Source organism: Aethalodelphis obliquidens, unplaced genomic scaffold (assembly GCF_003676395.1).
Source record: "Aethalodelphis obliquidens isolate GAN/ISIS:26980383/991018 unplaced genomic scaffold, ASM367639v1 scaffold2, whole genome shotgun sequence".
Classification (NCBI taxonomy): Eukaryota; Metazoa; Chordata; class Mammalia; order Artiodactyla; family Delphinidae; genus Aethalodelphis; species Aethalodelphis obliquidens.
In genome coordinates this window covers 60,601,428-60,621,418 of record NW_020837946.1, presented here as the reverse complement: position 1 = coordinate 60,621,418, position 19,991 = coordinate 60,601,428, and the positions used below count along the sequence as shown (strand labels likewise).

At 36.9% G+C, this 19,991-nt stretch overlaps 1 protein-coding gene across 3 annotated transcripts in view; it reads left to right on the top strand.

The window, feature by feature from the left end:
* The window catches only part of DCAF17 (DDB1 and CUL4 associated factor 17), a 35,847-nt gene extending 28,156 nt beyond the window's left edge, over positions 1 to 7,691 (top strand). For all 3 annotated transcript variants that reach the window (XM_027128406.1, XM_027128401.1, XM_027128414.1), the window contains 4 exons: positions 414 to 504; positions 1,221 to 1,304; positions 3,492 to 3,647; positions 4,433 to 7,691. In XM_027128406.1, the coding sequence (XP_026984207.1) occupies positions 414 to 504; positions 1,221 to 1,304; positions 3,492 to 3,647; positions 4,433 to 4,600 (499 nt within the window). In that variant the 3' untranslated portion in view covers positions 4,601 to 7,691. The remainder of the gene's footprint in view (positions 1 to 413; positions 505 to 1,220; positions 1,305 to 3,491; positions 3,648 to 4,432) is intronic.
* Positions 7,692 to 19,991: the final 12,300 nt, after the last annotated feature.

Here is a 19,991-nt window from a genome sequence, read left to right as displayed (position 1 = left end):
CTCATTCTATCTTCAGAAATAAAAATGTAAATATCTACTATAATGCCATTGTTAAAGCTGAAATGTTGAAGACCTGTTGCAGGATGGTAGAGAGGAGGTTCTTTAGAGTAACTTTCATTAAGCCAGTTTGGAAGATAGTGTAAGCCTCAGCAAGCTGCTGCATTACCTACTTCAGTAGCACCTGTTGTCACATATCCTGTTTTTCTGTTTAACAGAATCTCTAAATTTGAAGAAATTTATGGACACTTAAGTTATCAGACATTAATATTTTGGACTAATCAGGAGGAGAAGAGAACTAACTCAGTGTTGTTACCATAATTTTCATTTGTTAAGTTTCTTTTCATTAGTTCAACTTTGACATTTTGATGGTGTGTTAAGATCTTAGGTTCTTAGAATCCTTTTTACCTTTTCAGAGTTTTAAAGCTAAGTGAAGTAGAAAATAATAGTGCCCAGCATCAGATCTCTGAAGATTTTGTCATTTTGGCCAACAGGGAGAAGAACAAAGTAAGTCAGGAGTACTTTAAAATCCTTTGTATATCACTGTCTTTCTATATAAGAATATAATATGCAAATGTATTTCTCTTTTAGTGTGGCAGAAAAGAAAAGCACAGTTCTATAAAAGTCTGTTCATTTTGTCTACATGGGTAGCTAGTCTTAGCCCCATGTATAATATCTATGAGATTTGAAGAGAGCTGATTATATTGACTTTATCTTTTGCTTATTTCTGTTTCCTTTCTGGGTTTCTCTTTAAGTTTTTATTGATGAATTATCAACCTTTGGGTTTAATTAATTGTGCACACTTAGGGTAAGAAAGGTTAGATATAAACTTTAAAAAATTACACACCATTCTTTGACTCCAAATGGTTCTTTGTCTTTAGCATACAAATTAAGAGCCTGAAGAAAATCATGCAGAGGGAAATTTCCAAAAGCAGATCGACTCTTTATTTGCTATACTATACTAAGGCAGAAATCAGAAGGGCAGGTGAAGTAACAAATCTGTAACCTTTGTATTTCTAGTTTGGTATTTTATCCATTAAAAACTTTAATAAAGTATTTTTATTAATTGGAGGATCCAAAATCTGGTTCAGAATTTTCTCAGTTGAGGAAAGAATTGTGGATGTTAGAGAAGGGTTGGTTAGTTAACAAATTCGTTAATACAGTTTTGCCATTGACTACATAATAGGACTTGTCATATATTTTTATTTCTCTCCATATGATAGAATGAAAACTTACCCACTGTTACAGCTTCTGGACGGGTGGTAAAAAAAAGCTTTAACCTTCTGGATGATGACCCAGAACAAGAGGTATTACTTTAGCCAGAAATAATAAACTAAGCTTGTATGAACTTGCCCTGGGGTAGAGGTTGGGGAGCTCCATGCAACCTTAGTCTGCAGGATTGTGTGTGCTATTTGAACCGATGTGTCTCTGTCTCCTCTCTTTTAATATTGGAATTATTCTTAAGATTTTGTTTGCAGAAGATTTCATAGGACCGAAATAATTTGAAAACACTATTATTAGCTTATTGTTTTGTTGATATGCACACTTCCTAGGGAAATCTCTTAATAGAAAATTATTGAGTTACATCTTGATGACTATGGCTTTTGCCTTGTTTTTCACTTACTAGACATAGATGTATTTGTTAATGTTCATGAGCCAGAGGAGGAGTGTGTAAGGGTGTGGTAAATCAGTTCAGCCTTTGGCCTCAACTTGACATTGCCAGTCACTAAGCTAATACATTTTTATCCTTTTCTTAAAAAAGAAAAAGCACTGGAATTACTTATGAAATCAACTCAAAGTGTTCATACTTCAAATATATAGCCTTTGCGTAAATACTGAATCCCTTTAGACTCTATAACTATATAGTTCATATGACCATTTCTAAGTAGAAATATTGAGTAGATCTCTAAGGATAGTTTTTTTTTTTTTTTTTTTGGCAATACGCGGGCTTCTCACTGTTGTGGCTTCTCCCGTCATGGAGCACAGGCTCCGGACGTGCAGGCTCAGTGGCTATGGCTCACAGGCCTAGCCGCTCTGCAGCATGTGGGATCTTCCTGGACCGGGGCACAAACCCGTGTCCCCTGCATCGGTAGGCGGACTCTCAACCACTGCGCCACCAGGGAAGCCCTAAGGATAGTTTTTGAAAATCTTTTAAAATAGGTTGGAGGTGGCACAGTATGTGGCTACTCTCAAAAAAGAAAAAATATATATTCTTTTGAACCAAATATATATTTATTCTTTTGAACCATCGAGAACAAAGCAGAAAGCTTCCTACCCTGTAGGTAAAACTGTATTCAAAAAAAAAATACCAAAAAAAAAATGCCAAAGTTACCAAAAAGTGGCAAGAATACTTAAGAAGGGAGAAGGTAGTAGCAAAGAGAAAGATACTTTGCATTGTGAGATTAGAAAACAAAAACTTTTCACCTGTAAAGGAAAAGTTGAAAGGGGTTGTGACTAAAATCTATAAAATTACTGACACTCAGGCAAGAAGTCACCTTTTGAAGTTTGCCCAAGGTAAGATTACGGCAAAAAGTAAATTAAAAGGAATCACTGGTAATAAATCTACGTAAATTTTTATGTCATAGGTGGTAAAGGCAGAAAATGTAAATGGGTTAAAAAGCAGTTTGACCAAATGTGAGTGAAGGTTTAGTATTTGGTGATTAAGAGAAACTTGCTGTGCCTGTCAAGATGTGCCATCCCTGGATGGGTGAGCATAGATCTGCTTCCCCATGAGACTGTTGGAGTCCCAGGTTTTCGTCCTTGAGACAGAGTTCTGGGGTTAGATTTTTCTCTCTTAATGTCTTTACCATCATTAATCATTTCTAACTAACGTCTCTTATCCCAGTCCTGTTCTGTGGGTTGGATTTCTGTTCCTAATATTCTCCCTCAAGTATAAGCAGCCATTTTTGCTTGCAGGATCTTAATTCCCCGACCAGGGATGGAAAGCGTGTAGTCCTAACCACTGGAACACCAGGGAATTCCCTAAGAAAGGGTTTTTTTTAAAAAGGATGGCAAATAGGGTCATAAATAGTATATGATGGGCTATCAGTTCTTCTTGAAATGACTTGTGTTTTTCTGGTATGAGAACCTTCCGAGCACAGTGGGAAGTCTTCAAGTTTTAGAACTGAGTTTTATATATTTAGTCCTATGTGGAAACCAGTGAACACACCTATCAGTGTCAGCAGTTGAATACCTCTTTCAAATTTGGAGACACTCTGGCTTGCTGTCATAATAGAGGATTTCAGTTATACTTTGGCTGAGATCTACATAGACTTGGTTGTGTTCATCAAAATCTGTAGGATACTTCTTGAGTCCTAAAAATCTTGAGACTGATATTTTACTAGGCAGATAAGTGGAAACACATTTCTATCTATGCTCCTACCCATTCATTTTTCTTTCTACATATTTTTATAAATAGTAGTTAAGCCACAAACGTAGAAATAATCCTAACTGGATTTTGCCCCTCTTTTCTTTTGCCTTATCTATTCCCCAAGACTTTCAAAATTGTGGACTATGAAGATGAGTTAGATTTGCTTTCTGTGGTAGCTGTTACTCAAATAGATGCTGAAGGAAAAGCTCACCTGGATTTCCACTGTAATGAATATGGAACTTTACTTAAAAGCATTCCACTCGTGGAGTCATGGGATGTGGTGAGTAGAGTCCATGGAATACAAAGTTGTAAGAGTTTCCTTTATAGGTGACATTTATTGGAACAGATGTTACTGTGTTCACGTCAGTCCAGGTTCACCTATACCAGTGACCACATGGAAGAGGTTATCATCCTACATGCAGGACAAAATGAGTACTTCCTTAGACTTTCTCCTCTAGGGTTGAGAATTTCTCCTTACCAATGGCTTTAAAGATAAAGTTTTATGCTTTTTTCATGAGACATGCTGTCTATTTCCTTACCATAGTCTAGTTTTCTCCTATTTTATAAGTTTGGTAATGTTTTAAAAAATAAAAATATACTGTATCAAATCCCCACAGTTATTTAATAGAGACAAATCTAAGCGTGTAGGGTTTTCAAGCACTCTTAGAAGCGTTTGTCTGCTCTTCTAAGTATTATAGAATATAAAAGTTATAAAGAACAGTAGATGTTACTTTACCCAATCATTGTTTTATCAATGGAGAACCTGAAAGATTCAGCAACTTGCCCACGGTCACAAGTGAAATAGTGGCAATGTTGGCAATAGAATCTGGGTGTTCAGACTCCTAAGTCCAGGGTTCTTTTCATTCTCAACATTTTGTGTAATGCTTTTCTCATAAGTCATCTGCATATCCACAAATAATGAAAAATAAACTATTTCTGGCAGCTATTTTGCCTCCAAGTATATATTTGAACATCCCTAGCATAGACGCTGTGACATTTTAATGACTCAGCAGTGAATATGATTATGTGAAGAGGAGATTCCATTTGCCTTTGTTTTCGTTACAGACATATAGCCACGAAGTTTACTTTGACAGAGACTTGGTACTACACATAGAACAGAAACCCAGCAGGGTCTTCAGCTGCTATGTTTACCAGATGGTATGTGACCCTGGGGAAGAAGAAGAAACCACAAACAGAAGTTGTAAAAAAGATTGCAATAATTTTAAATTTTGAGATGTAACTTCTGAGACTTCTAGCCAAACACCCCAGCAGCCACGTCCAGTCCTCCTTTTTATTATCTGCATAGCATATTCTCCAGTATTTTCCAGAAAAGGTCTTGTGTTGACTTCAGATGACTGTGACTTCTTTTTTAAACTCTTGCCATACAAGGTGGTGAGTACTTCATTTTATGTAGAGATTTTTTACAGTGACATCCCAAGAAGTCTAACATTTTGCAGTTTTTAGGCGGGTGGTGATGCAAATATAAAACATTGAAGAGCAGAGAAAAAGGTTAATTCTAATTATTGGGAGAGGGTCATTGATGAGTAGGTGTTTAACGTGGTTGTTAAAGGATGGCCTGGGATTTTGATTAGTAAAACTAAGGGTGAGAGATAAAAAGAAAGATACAAAAGATACAGAAAGAAATCAAGAAATCCTGTATCCTCTCACCCAAACTTTGTTTAAGGATGGAAAATGAGATCTATAATATGAAATAATACTTTGAGCCAAAAATGTGTCATCACAGTTAAAAAAAAATGTATATGTATATATGTTTTGTGTTTGTATATAGTATCAGGAATTGGCTGTAGTTCCCCAATATCTTTTCTTCCATGATTTTATTCTCTTGGTTTGATGTTCCCATTGGTTTTTTCTATTTTCTATTGTGTTTCTATTGTGTTTCTATTAGGCTAATGTAAAAGATTTCAAGCAAACTGTAAGTGAAATTTTTTTTCTCATATGTAGGCTGTTTAGCTGTTAATACATCTAAGAATGTTGTATTCATTTCACTCTTCTATTTATTTGGTGAGTCTTCCAGTTCTGCTTAGGCAATATTTTCATACCTAGGCAATAAGATAAAGGTATCCTGGGTTGTACCAGCTCTGCTCCCTGTAGAAGAGTAGATAAAGTCCCAGGAGTTCTTACTAGCTTGGAAACTGACTGGCAACTAGAAAAAGGTTTTGGCTCTATCTTAGCTGTGAGATGAGTATTTTTTCTTCTTTGTTAGAACTGATCAAAATATGATCCTTGAACTCAGATAATCATTCTTCAGAATGTTAAATAAAAGCAACCCAAGTAAAGGGAGGAAAATGTTTCTTTGTGGTTCCTGTTTGAAAAATCCAGTTGCTTGCAATACATATGTTTAGCACATTTCTCTGATTCAGGCTCAAAAGAATAACTAGTAAAAATAGAAGGGGAGGAGACAGCAGTAAAAATCATTGCTGATTCAAATTTAAAATTAAAATATGGGATATTAGCTTGGATGATTTACATCAAAATCCTCCAGTTTTTCCTTCAGTTTTGGCCTTATGCCACGTTAAGAACAATGTGAATTCTGCCCTGTTCTGCCCTTGAAGTTTGCAGATAAATTTCAGGCTAATTATGATCAACAGGGCTGGTGAGAGAAAGGCGTTAGCTATTCCAAAAGTCTAGAAATTAGTAGCAGAGTCCATAAATTAAAAAAAAATAAAGCCTAAAACTGTCTTTTGTGCAATAGAAAAGAAGATTGCTAACATTTTAGAATAAGGGAAAATATTTATATGTTGGCTAAAAATAAATCTTTCTGAATCTGCACTTATGTATAATAAGCACTTGGGAAAGTAAAAGTGATTGATTACCTCATGAGCAAGATGATAAAACTATCTTCATATATTAAATTCTAATACTTTTATATCTACAAGTTGAAAAATCCATTCTTGTTTTATGCATATTTAATAGTACTATGTAATATAATATTTGAAGTCAGAGTATTTTGGAGACATGATTGTGATTACAAAGCACAGTTATGTATAGCTGAATAGTTATGATGTGCTAGATATTGCCCCAGACTTCCAACTAGACATGAGCTATATCTAAATAGTCCTGCCCAGTGAATTTATACCTTGAAACAGGTTCGATAAGAGGAAATAGATAAATATCAGAGAAAAGAAAAGAAACCAGTATGGTGGGTTTCAAAGCAAATGCAGTGCTATGTAAAGGCAGAAAGCCTGCTCTCCATTTCCAAAAGTGTTTCAGAAAAGGATGTCTTAAAACTTCAATTCTGTCAGATTTTTTTTTAAAAAGCAGGCTTGTTGAGTTTACCTTTCTCTAAGTCATTGCCTTCTTTTTATGAAGGAACTCATCTGTTCAGAAAGGCATCTGAGAACTATCTGAGATTCTTGGCTGCTTTTTTGGTGGGGGCAGGGTTGGGTGGAATACTTCCAGTCAAGACAGGAACTGAGCACTAAGAAACGCCTATTGTCTCACTGCTGCCCAAATCAAACTAGACCTGGATCCACATGCCATATGGGCCAGGCAGGAAATGCACCTAGTGTGAAAGACAATAGGGAGTTGTGGACAGTGTAACAAATAGGAGAGCTATGCCCCAACTAAAGGGACAAGCTGCTACTGCTTAGTTAATTAAGCTGCTACTGCTTAGTTTCAGCCAGTTGTAACACCATGTGGGAATGTGGACTGCATGATTGTTAACAAGAAGGTTAATAAAAAGGGTGCCAAAAGATAAAGAAGATAGCAAAGAATGTGGTAAATGCACAGGTAACAGACATAGCAGGAAACAATAGAGCATGATTCCCCCAAAATTATTGGCTTCCCAGCTCCCTACAGTGGCAGCAGCTGCTCATTCCGCCGCCTGCCAGACATGAGACTGCTGTTCTCCTGAGGGCAGAGGGAAGTGGTAGTTAATATCCTCCTGCCCTTCCTTAACCCTCCTCTCTATCTGACTATTTTAGAGGCTTCAACTATGTGCCAGCCTACTTAACAGGTGCTAGGGGCAGGCATAAAACAATATGGGTGACATTTCTGAATGTTTAATGCAAGATTGGGTGAAACAGGGTAGCTTCTTTTAGATGGTCCAGATATTAAGCTGATGAGAGGTATATTTCTGCATTTCTCTCTTTGATCTAAGGGTCTGAATTCTCACAGTATCAGTGCAGCAAGATTATTGTTCTTTGACTTTCTAAAACATTTCTCGCAACTCAGAGAGAAAACAAAACAAATCCTATTGTAGTTGCTATTTGAACTACCTTGTGAGGAGATGATACTGTTCTATTTAAATAAACTAAGGTTTTGTTCCACATTTTTCCATCAATTGAATGTTTTGTTTCTTGTACACACTTTTTTCTTAATGATAGCATATTTATTGAGTGCTTTCTATCTGCCAATCTATCTGTGATACATGTAAAATGAATTGTCTCACTTAACATTCAAAATAACCGTATGAGGTATGAACTACCATTTTTCTTCCTCATTTGTAAAATGAGGAAAGTGAGGCTTACAGAAGTTAATTTGCCCAAGGGCCTACAACTAATAAGTGCAGAGATGGGAAACACATTCAGATTTGTTTGACACAAACTTATGCCAGATTTCCTCTAAAGCTCTCAAAAGGCAAAGGATGTTATTTTATCCCATATGTAGCATATTAACAATGATAACATTGGGTATATACGAAAATGCTTAAAAGTCTTTTTAAAAAATGATTAGATATCCGAATTTTGGACAAATTTTGGATGAGACACAATTGGCCTATTCATGTATATAACTTGACATAAAAGATGGCTCTTGGGCTTCCCTGGTGGCGCAGTGGTTGAGAGTTTGAGAGTCCGCCTGCCAGTGCAGGGGACACGGGTTTGTGCCCCTGTCCGGGAGGATCCCACGTGCCGCGGAGTGGCTGGGCCCGTGGGCCATGGCCGCTGAGCCTGCGCGTCCAGAGCCTGTTCTCCGCGGCGGGAGAGGCCACAGCAGTGAGAGGCCCGCGTACCGCAAAAAAAAAAAAAAAAAAAAAAAAAAAAAAGATGGCTCTTCATGCAATGGCTGAAAAAAGTCAGTTTTTAAAAAGATACAAAAAAATGGTACTCTGATCTTGTTTGTGGTGATAATAAACACCAGTATTAGTAATTACTCTTAATGTAACTTGATTTTCTTTTCAATAATTAATATGTTTTCTTACCTTTCTTACAATGTTTACATGTATTACTTACCTTTTAGAATCCCAGGGATTATGCAGGGCTAATTTCCGGTCCCTGTGTTTCTATAGAGTCTCTATCCTATAGAAAGAATAATTTATTTCAGGCCAAGGACAGATAATAGAAAGATAAGACCAACTGGCTTTTCCTAATTGTTTTATTATAAAAATTTTCAAACATACAGCAGAATTGAGAGAATTTTACAGTAAATACCCAAATACCAACCACATGGATTCTACATTTTATTCTACATGTTTTATTACTTATCCATCCATGTTATTTTTATGATGCTTTTCAAAATAAATTGCAGACATCAGTATATATCCTCCTAATACTTCAAAAGGCATATCATTAAGTAGGGTTTAGTATGGTTTCATTTTTAAGGTACATTCACATGCAGTGTAATGCACAAATGTTAAGTATAAATTTGCTAATTTTTCCCAAATCCATACACCTGTGTAACCCAAACCCTTTTCAAAATTTAGAACATTGCAATTATGCCAGAAAGTTTCCTCATGCCCCTTCCCAGTCATTCCCTACCCCAACTCTCAGATGTAACTACTGTTCTGATTATTTTGCCTCACAGATTAAATTTTTCTATTCTAAAACTTCATATAAATGAAATCATGCAAAGCATAATGCCTCTTTCACTCAGCATGTTATTGAGATTAATTCATGTTGCCTGTATCAGTGGTTCATTCCTTTTTATTGCTGAATATTCTCTTGTATGAATATGTCAGTTTGTTGTTTTCCATTTTCCTGTTGATGGACACATGGGCTGTTTCCAGTTTTCTTTCTTTTTTTTTTTTGCTGTTATAAATAAAGCTGCTATGAACATTCTTATACAATTTTTTTTATGAACACATGTCTTTATTCCTCTTGAGTAAACATCTAAGGGTGGAATCATTGGGTCCTAAGGTAGGTGTATGTTTAGTTTCATAAAAAACTGCCAGACCTTTCTTCCAAAGGATTGTACCATTTTACGTTCCTTCAACAATGGGGACTTACCGTTACTCCACATTTTCTCCAACATTTGTGTTTGTCTTTTTTATCTTAGTATTTTTGGTGGGTGTGTAATCATTTCCAGTTGATACTTAGATTGTTTCTATAATACTTGTGCCTAGAGTAGCCCTCTTGTCAGATCTATCCCTTCATCTTTTTTAACACCACCCCCTACAAGGAACGGCTGAAAACATTCTTTGTGATAATAGTTAAGGTAACCTAAAACTCAGGTTGAGTTATTCTTTCTCAAACATGGAATACATTGCTCACCAGTTACTTTTGCCTTAATGGAGACCAACCTAGGAAAAACCTAGGTTGCTAAAGGGACATGTCAGACTGTTTCCACATGACTGCTGGAGCTGGACAGGATGGCACCAAAACATTGTAATAAAACAGAATATGACCTTTTCCTATAATAATTATGAGTTCATGTTATTTCTAAACCAGGTGAATTTTTGATGCTAATAGGAAAGCATATTAAACAACCTTTATGCTTTCCCCAGTAACTATATTAGATCTCTGTGTGGTTTTAATTTATATTTCCTTATTAACTAATGATAGTAAGCACATTATGTGTGTGTTTGCCATGTGTAAATTTTTAGTTTTCTTAACAAATTTATTGAGGTATAATATACATACAGTAAACTATGCATATTTAAATAATACAATTTGATCGTTTTGACATGTATGCATCCATGAAACCATTGCCACAATCAAGATAGTGAATACATCCATAACCCCAAGAAGTTTCCTCTTGCTCCTTTGTAATCCCTCCCTCCTGCCTCTCTGTTCCCCTCCCCCTTCCCAAGGCAACCACTAATCTGTTACTGTCACTTTAGATTAGTTTGAATTTTCTAGAATTTTATATACATGAAGTCACATAGTAAGTACTTTTTTTTCTGGCTTCTTTCACTCAGTTTTGTTACTTTGAGATCCATCTGCATTGCATGTATCAATAGTTCATTTCTTTTTATTGATGAGTAGCACTCTATTATATGTGTATAATCACAATTTGTTAATACATTTACCTGTTAATGTACATTTGGGTTATTTTCCTTTTTTGGCTACTACAACCAAAGTTACTATGAACAGTTGCATACAGATTTTTATGGACAGACATATACATTATTTCTGTTTGGTAAATACCAAGGAGGGAATGACTGAGTCATAGGTTTAGGTATATGCTTAACTTTTTAAGAAGCTTCCAAACTGTTTTTCCAAAATGGCCAAACAAAATCAATCTGCATGATGTGATACTCTATATAGAGAACCCTAAAAACTCCACATAAAAACTAGTAGAACTAATAAATGAATTCAGGAAGGTAGCAGGATACATGATTAATATACAGAAATCTGTTGCATTTCTTTGTACTAACAATGAAATATCAGAAAGAGAAAGTTTAAAAAAAAATCCTGTTTAAAATTACATCAAAAAAATACTTAGGAATAAACTTAACCAAGGAGGTGAAAGACTTATACACTGAAAACTACAAAACATTGATAAAAGAAATTTAAGATGATTCAAAGAAATGGAAGGATATCCCATGCTCTTTGAGTGGGAGAATTAATATTGTTAAAATGGCCATACTACCCAAAGCACTCTACAGATTTAATGCGATCCCTATCAAAATACCCAGGACATGTTTCACATAGAACCAGTAATCGTAAGATTTATGTGGAAACAAGGAAGACCCAGAATTGCCAAAGCAATCCTGAGCAAAAAGAACAAAGCTGGAGGCATAGTTCTCCCAGACTTCAGACTATACTACAAAGCTACAGTAATCAAAACAGCATGGTATTGGCACAAAAACAGACACATGGGTCAATGGAACAGAATAAGAGCCCAGAAATAAACTCACACACCTATGGCCAATTAATCTACAACAAAGGAGGCAAGAATATACAATGGAGAGAAAACAGTCTCTTTAGCAAGTGGTGTTGGGAAAGCTGGACAGCTACACATAAATCAGTGAAATTAGAAAACTCCCTCACACCATATACAAAAATAAAATGGTTTTAAGACCTAAATACAAGACATGACACCATAAAATTCCTAGAAAAGAACACAGGCAAAACATTCTGGGACATAAATCGTAGCAATATTTTCTTAGATCAGTCTCCCAAGGCAGTAGAAATAAAAGCAAAAATAAACAAATGGGACCTAATCAAACTTAAGAGTTTTTACACAGCAAAGGAAACCATCAATAAAATGACAAGACAACCTACAGAATGGAGAAAATATTTGCAAACGATACAACTGACAAGGTGTTAATTTCCAAAATACATAAACAGCTCATACAACTCAAAAAAAAGGCCAAAAGACCTAAGTAGACATTTCTCCAAAGAAGACATCCAGATGGCCAATAGGCACATGAGAAGATGCTCAACATTGCTAATTTTAGAGAAATGCAAATCAAAACCACAATGAGGTATCACCTCACACCAGTCAGAATGGCTATCATCAAAAAGTCTACAAGTAATAAATGCTGGAGAGGGTGTGAAGAAAAGTGAAAGCTTCTACACTGTTGGTGAGAATATAAATTGGTGCAGCCACTACGGAAAACAGTGTGGAGGTTCCTTAAAAACAAAATAGAACTATCGTATGATCCAGCAATCCCACTCCTGGGCATATATCCGGAAAAGACGAAATTAATTTAATCTTCTTAATTCAAGAAGATACATGTATCCCAGTGTTCATAGCAGCACTATTCACAATAACCAAGACAAGGAAGCAACCTAAGTGCCCATCAACAGACAATTGGTTTAAGAAAATGTAGTATATATACAATAGAATATTACTCAGCTATAAAAAAAGAATGAAATACTGCCTTTTGTAGCAGCATGGATGGACCTAGAGTATATCATACTAAGTGAAGTAAGTCCGACAGAGGCAAGTATTGTGTGATATCACTAATATGTGGAATCTAAAAAATAATACAAATGAATCTATGTACAAAACAGACAGACTCACAAACAAACTTATGGTTATCAAAGGGGAAATGGGGGGAGGTATTAGGAGTATGGGATTAACAGATACAAACTACTGTAAATAAAGTAAACAGCAAGGATTTATTGTATAACACAAAATCTTGTAATAGAACTTCCTTGGTGGTGCAGTGGTTAGGAATCCGCCTGCCAGTGCAGGGGACACGGGTTCGGTCCCTGGCCTGGGAAGATCCCACATGCCGTGGAGCAACTGGGCCTGTGCGCCACAACTACTGAGCCTGCACTCTAGGGCCCACGTGCCACAACTACTGAAGCCCACGTGCCTAGAGCTGTTCTCTGCAACAAGAGAAGCCACTGCAATGAGAAGCCTGCGCACCACAACGAGGAGTAGCCCCCGCTCGCCGCAACTAGAGAAAGCCTGCATGCAGCAACAAAGACCCAACACAGCCAAAAAAATAAAATTAAAAAAAAAATCTTGTAATAACCTATAATGGAAAAAAATATGAAAAAGGTACATATATATAACTGACTCATGTTGCTGTATACCTGAAACTAACACAATATTGTAAATCAACTATATTTCTATTTTTTTTAATGTAAATTGCTATGGACAAAGACCCCAAAAAATTAATCTGCAAACTCATGACTGCTTTCCAGCATACCAAGGGCCAACTGTGTTTCTAAAGAACCTCTTTTGCCAGTTATGTGTTTTACTGTCATTATATAATTTATTACATTAATCCATGAAATGTGAGTATTAAAAAGAAAAATTTGCTTTTACTATTAAAAAGTTAAATGCTTTAGAAAGACTTGTTATAATCAGGTCACTAAAAATTTCTGTCAAATAAGGAGTGGACAAAGTAGCTGTGAAAGATTGAGAGATGTCTTAGCCATGGGTTCCCTCAAAAACAGAGCCTGAAGCAAAGCCTATGTGCTACTTCTTTGATAAGGAGTGAAATCCCTGCAGGAATGAAGAGCAAGAGGAATGAAGCAGATACAGAAGGAAATCCAGGGCTTCCCTGGTGGCGCAGTGGTTGAGAGTCCGTCTGCCGATGCAGGGGACACGGGTTCGTGCCCCGGTCCGGGAAGATCCCACATTCCGTGTAGCGGCTGGGCCCGTGAGCCATGGTCGCTGGGCCTGCGCGTCCGGAGCCTGTGCTCCGCAACGGGAGGGGCCACAACAGTGAGAGGCCCGCGTATCGCAAAAAAAAAAAAAAAAAAAAAGGAAATCCAGTATCAAGCTGGCCAAGTGCAACTAAATGCTTAATCTCATGAATCAACTTCTGAGAAGGCACATGAACTGCCCCTGGGCAGTATGTGAGGGACAAGATGGGGAAAAATGGAGAATAATCTATCCCCCAGTTCTTATCATCTGCCACTCTTCAAAGCTCATCCCCAGAACATCATTCCCCTGAATTTCCAGACTGCACAAGGCTGAGTTCACCTTGACATCAATGGACAGAAACCAAGGGGAACTCAGAGAAAAGTGATGAGTGAGGTCGTTAGGCAGGTTGCGCCAGCATGAAGTTTGCAGAGTCCACACAGAATGGTGTTGGTAGCAGTGGCTGGAAGAAGAGAGGGGTGAGGCCAACAGAATTTGATTTTGTACAAGGTGTCTGATAAAAGGGGGAACTGAAAAAAAATGGAAGGATTCTGGACTCAGATTTCTTCACTTGTATCTCTCGGTTCTGGTCTGCTTTAAAAATACCAGTTCTGGAAATGATATCCAGTGAGTGTGGTTTATGCCAGAAAGATGGCAGAGAACACCAATCAGCAAAATCAAACCGAAAGAAAACTTCTTGGCCTTATATCAAAGATAGTTAAATGAATGTACCCTTTTATATTTTAAGTTGGAATAAAATGTTTGCAAGTTATGTATATCTTTATACAATGATTTCCTTTTTAATTAACTTTTTAAGTTAACTGACCAGTCAGCCTTCCTCAATAATGTCAGATAATAGAACTTGTTTATTCTTTCTAAAAGATTTAAGCCTTATTGATTTATTTTGATAGTTTGATTTTAATAGTTGGGAGATACTGATTTTTTTTTAATTGAAGTATAGTTGATTAACGTTGTGTTTGTTTCAGGTGTATAGCAAGTGGTTCAGTTACACATATATATATTATTTTTCAGATTCTTTTCCATTATAGGTTATTATAAATATTGAATATAGTTCCCTTTGCTGTACAGTAAGATATTGATCTTTAATAACAGCTTTATTGTGCTATAATTCACATACCGTAAAATTCACTCTTTGAAAGTGTACAATTCAGTGATTTTTAGTATATTTACAAAGTTGTGCAACCATCATCACTATGTAGTTCTAGAACTTTTCATCACCCCAAAGAGAAACCCTATACACATTTGCAGTGATTCCCATTCTTCCTTTCCCTCAGTCCCTGGCAACTGCTACTCTACTTTCTGTCTCTATGGATTTGCCTCTTCTGGACATTTTATATAAATGAAATCATGCAAAATGTGGACTTTTGTATATGACTTCTTTCACTCAGCATAATGTTTTCAAAATTTCATCCATGTTGTATCATGTATCAGTACTCCATCCCTGTTTTTGGCCAAATAACATTTCACTGTATAAATGTAATATATTTTGTTTATCATTTCATCTCTTGATGGATGAGTTGATTCTAATTTTTAGCTATTTTCAATAATGCTGCTATACACATTTATGTACACGTTTCTGTACAGCTACGTGTTTTCAATTCTCCTGATACATACCTAGGAGTAGAATTACTGGGTCATATGGTAGCTCCATGTTTAACTTTTTGAGGAACTGCCAAACTATTTGCCACAGCAGCTGAACCATTTTACATTCTCAACAGCAGTATGCAAGAGGTCCAATTCCTCCACCTCCTTACCAACAATTGTTATTTTCCATTTTTTATTATAGCAATACTAGTGAGTGTAAAGTGGTGTTTCATTGTGGCTTTGATTTTTATTTCCCTAATGACTAATGATGTTGAGCATCTTTTCATGTGCTTACTGGCCATTTATATCTTCTTTGGAGACATATCTACTCAAATCCTTTACCCATTTTAATGGGATTGTCTTTTTTTTTATTTTTTATTTTTTGGGATTGTCTTTTTATAGTTGAGTTGTAAGAGTTCTTTATATATTCTGGATATAAGTCCCTTATCAGATGTGTGACTTGCAAATATTTTCTCTCATTCTGTAGGTGGTTTTTTCTCTTTCTTGATGGTGTCCTTTGAAGCATAAAAGTTTTTAATTTTGATGAAGTCCAATTTATCTGTTTTTTCTTTTGTTGCTTTTGCTCTTGATGTCATAAGAAACAATTGCCTAATCTAAGGTCATGAAAATTTACTCCTTTTTTTTGTTTGTTTTGTTTTTTAATATTTATTTATTTGGCTGCGTCGGATCCTAGTTGAGACACGCCGGATCTTCGTTGCAGCATGTGGGCTCTCTAGTTGTGTCTTGTGGGCTCGGGCTTAGTTGCCCTGAGACATGTGGGATCTTAGTTCCCCGAGCAGGGATCGAACCCGGCTCTCCTGCATTGGAAGGCAGATTCTTAACCACTGGACCACCAGGGAAGTCCTACTCCTATTTTTTTTCCAAGAGTTTTTCATCATTTAAGTTGACTGTTTAATCTATAATATTGGGATGAATGGAATTTAATGTTAACACTACTTACTTTTTTATTCCTCCATCTATTACCTGGAAAACAAATGGCAGTTTGATTCTAAGTTTATTCACAAACTCGAGGCTGGGGACTGCCCTGGGAGGGGTGAGCATGAGGGCTAGGAGGGATGTTGCTGGGAGTCCATTCCCAGTAAGAGTTGGTGAGAGAAACAGGCCCCAGCCACTGGCTTCACTTAGAGCTAGAGGAATAAAATTTCATCTACTCCTAAAAGGAAGCGCAGGGGAAACAAGGTACTGCCAACATATCAGTTCAGGCCCACTGGTGGGTTATCTTAAATATTTTTACTTCCCCAGAGTTGAGGTGGTTGTGGTTTTCACATGGTCCTACAGTGAGTGAATACACATTCTATGATCAGTGAGATTAATACCTGTTATTTTATAAATATTGACTCTAATAGGTGACAACAAAATAGTGTCTGTGATATAAGCTTGTATGACTTTCTGATCAATTATTAACTTTTTCTGTCTCAGAATCTATCTTAGAATTTTGATAATGTATTATGATAAATATGTTACCCATTTTATTTATTTATTTATTTTAATTAATTTATTTTTGGCTGCGTTGGGTCTTTGTTGCTGTGTGTGGACTTTCTCTAGTTGCAGTGAGCAGGGGCTACTCTTTGCTGCGGTGCGTGGGCTTTTCATTGCAGTGGCTTCTCTTGTTGCGGAGCACAGGCTCTAGGTGCATGGACTTCAGTAGTTGTGGCTTGCGGGCTCTAGAGCACAGGCTCAGTAGTTGTGGCACACAGGCTTAGTTGCTCCGCGGCATGTGGGATCTTCCCCAACCAGGGCTCGAACCTGTGTCCCCTACATTGGCAGGCGGATTCTTAACCACTGTGCTACCAGGGAAGTCCCCCTGTTACCCATTTTAAACTTAGTAGACTACACAGAAGTGTCTAAGAATGCTTTTGAGTCATCGCAGGGACGTGACTGCTAATAAGAACTAAAACATTGAGACACGGCAGCTTCTGTGGCTATCTCATGAGTTTGATCATTGAACTCATTAGGTGCTCTATCTTCAAAGAACAGCGTTGTTAATTGTGCTTTTAATGACATAGGAATAAAACAAGATGCATTTTAACAGCTATTGATACCTGCTAGAAGAAACGTATGTTAGGCAAGGAAGTGCAGGTAATAATAAAATGTCCGTGTCAATGAATACTATAATTACATACAGATTAATGAAATAAGACTTTGTATCTTCTGATGTTAATCTAAAATTCTGATGATGGAAAATGCTATATTTAGGTGAGTTCAAAAGTGCATAGTCACTGACAGTCATTCTAATAAACAATATCGTTTGGGGTATAGTACTGGAGTTAATACTTAGAACATTTACTCATCTTTGAAGTTTTGAAAAATATATTGGTGTTCCAAGGAAAATCAACAGATTAATCAGGAGGGAGGGGAATTTGCTGAGTTCTTTTTTTAGCAGAAAAATAGTACAGACTCATGAAAGACTATGAGGAGTAGGGAATGTCCTTAGTGAAGTAGGATCCAAGGTGTTGGAAGCAGCTGGAAATGCCCCGTTTGGGATTGGTCTGTGTCAGTATATGACTGAGGACAGGAAACCTGGGAATCACAGCTCACTGAAGCTCCTTGGCCTCAAGCTCCTTATCACAAGGGAAGGAACTTAGTTTGAAGTGGTTTCTGTTGGTGTCTCTCCTAAATCTGGGTCTGTATTTCAAGAAAGGGGTCTAGATCTCTTCAAAGAACCAGTTACTGTCAGCCTCTATATCTCAGTGTCACTCAGTAACAGGGCACCTTACTGTTCCATTGCAGGTTTGAATTTTAAAATGTTCAAAAGTGAGAAGTAAATCTCTCTCTCATGCACTTTCTGAGTCTGTGTCTGGGCTGTCTCTAATACTTCTCTTTTACGTTTGGAGCTAAAATCCATATGGAATTGATTTTTGCTTATAGTGTGAGATGGCGGGGTGTCTCTTTTCTTTCCCTTTTCATAGAAAAATCTAATTAATCCAGCACTACTTTTGTAATGACACCTTTATCATAAACCAGGTGTCTATATAAGGACTCTACTCCATTCCATTGGTCTATTTGTCAATATTTTCACCAATATCATACTGTATTAATTACTGTAGATTTATATCTTAATATTTAGTAGAGTATGTCCTCACATATTTTTCTTTCTCAGGAGTGTCATGGTTATTCTTGACCCTTGACATATTCTTTACTCTTCCACTTTAGAATCTACCTGTCAGGGACTTCCCTGGCGGCGCCGTGGTTAAGAATCTGCCTGCCAACGCAGGGGGCATGGGTTCGATCCCTGGTCCGGGAAGATCCCACATGCCGTGTAGCAACTAAACCCGTGCACCTCAACTACTGAGCCTGTGCTTTAGAGGCAGCGAGCCACAACTACTGAGCCCACGTGCCACAACTACTGAAGCCCACGCACCTAGAGCCCGTGCTTTGCAATGAGAAGCCACTGCAGCGAGAAGCTTGCAAACCGCAACGAAGAGTAGCCCCTGCTTGCCACAACTAGAGAAAGCCCGTGCACAGCAACAAAGACCCAACGCAGCCAAAAATAAATAAACAAATAAATAAATTAAAGAATCCATCTGTCAATTCCACAAAAATTAACTCACTGCAATTTTGATTGGGATTACATTGACTCTATAGATAAACCCAGAGAGTAATGACATCTTTACTATTTTGAGTCCTCTAATACATTGATATAGTATATCCCTCCATTTATTTACGTCATTTTCAATTTCTCTAGAAATGTTTTTAGGTTTTCTGTATAGAGATATTGCACATCTTTCTTTAGATTTATTACTAGGTGTTTGGTATGTTTTGATGCTATTGTAAACAGTATCTTTAAATTTCATCTTTTAATGGTTTGATGCTCAACAAGGGAAGTTCCATTGAATTTTGCATACTAATCTGTATCCTGTAAACTTGTTAAACTCATCTAATAATTCTAATATCAATCTGTGGATTTTATTTTCTAAGAATGCAAAGAATTCAATTTTTTAAATATAATTGTCCCCTTTTATTCTTTTAAATTTATTTATTTATATTTTGGCTATACTGGGTCTTCGTTGCTGCGGGCGGGCTTTCTCTAGTTGCGTCAAGCAGGGGCTGCTCTTTGTGGTGGTGTGCAGGCTTCTCATCGCGGTGGCTTCTCTTGTTGCAGAGCACGGGCTCTAGGCGCATGGACTCTGTAGTTTGCAGCAGGTGGGCTCTAGAGTGCAGGCTCAGTAGTTGTGGTGCACGGGCTTAGTTGCTCCATGGTATGTGGGATATTCCTGGACCAGGGCTCGAACCTGTGTCCCCTGTGTTGGCAGGCAGATTCTTAACCACTGAGCCACCAGAGAAGTCCCAAGAATTCAATTTTCTTTCCTCTATCTTTAACACTGTTTTCTATTTTTCTTGCCTTATTGTATTGGTTAGGATCTCCAGTGTGTTCCTGATTTCAGAGTGAACAGTTTTAACATTTCACCATTAAGTACCATGTTTCCTGTAGTTTTGTTTTCCGTAGATACCCTATAACAATTTATAGATGTTTCCTTCTATCTATAGTTTGCTAAGAGTTTTTTTTCATGACTACATGTAGAATTTTATCAATGCTTACATCATTAAGATAATCATGATTTTTCCTCATTTCTTCTGTTACTGTGGTGAATTGCACTGATTAATTTTTATATGTTGAAACAATCATATTCCTGAAATAAACTCAACTTGGTTGTGATGTATCCTTTTATATTTTGCTGGATTCATTTGTTTAATGAAAACCTTAACTTCTTGGTAGGATATATTAATTTGCAGTATTCCAATGTTTTTGTTGCAACAACTAGAAAATAAC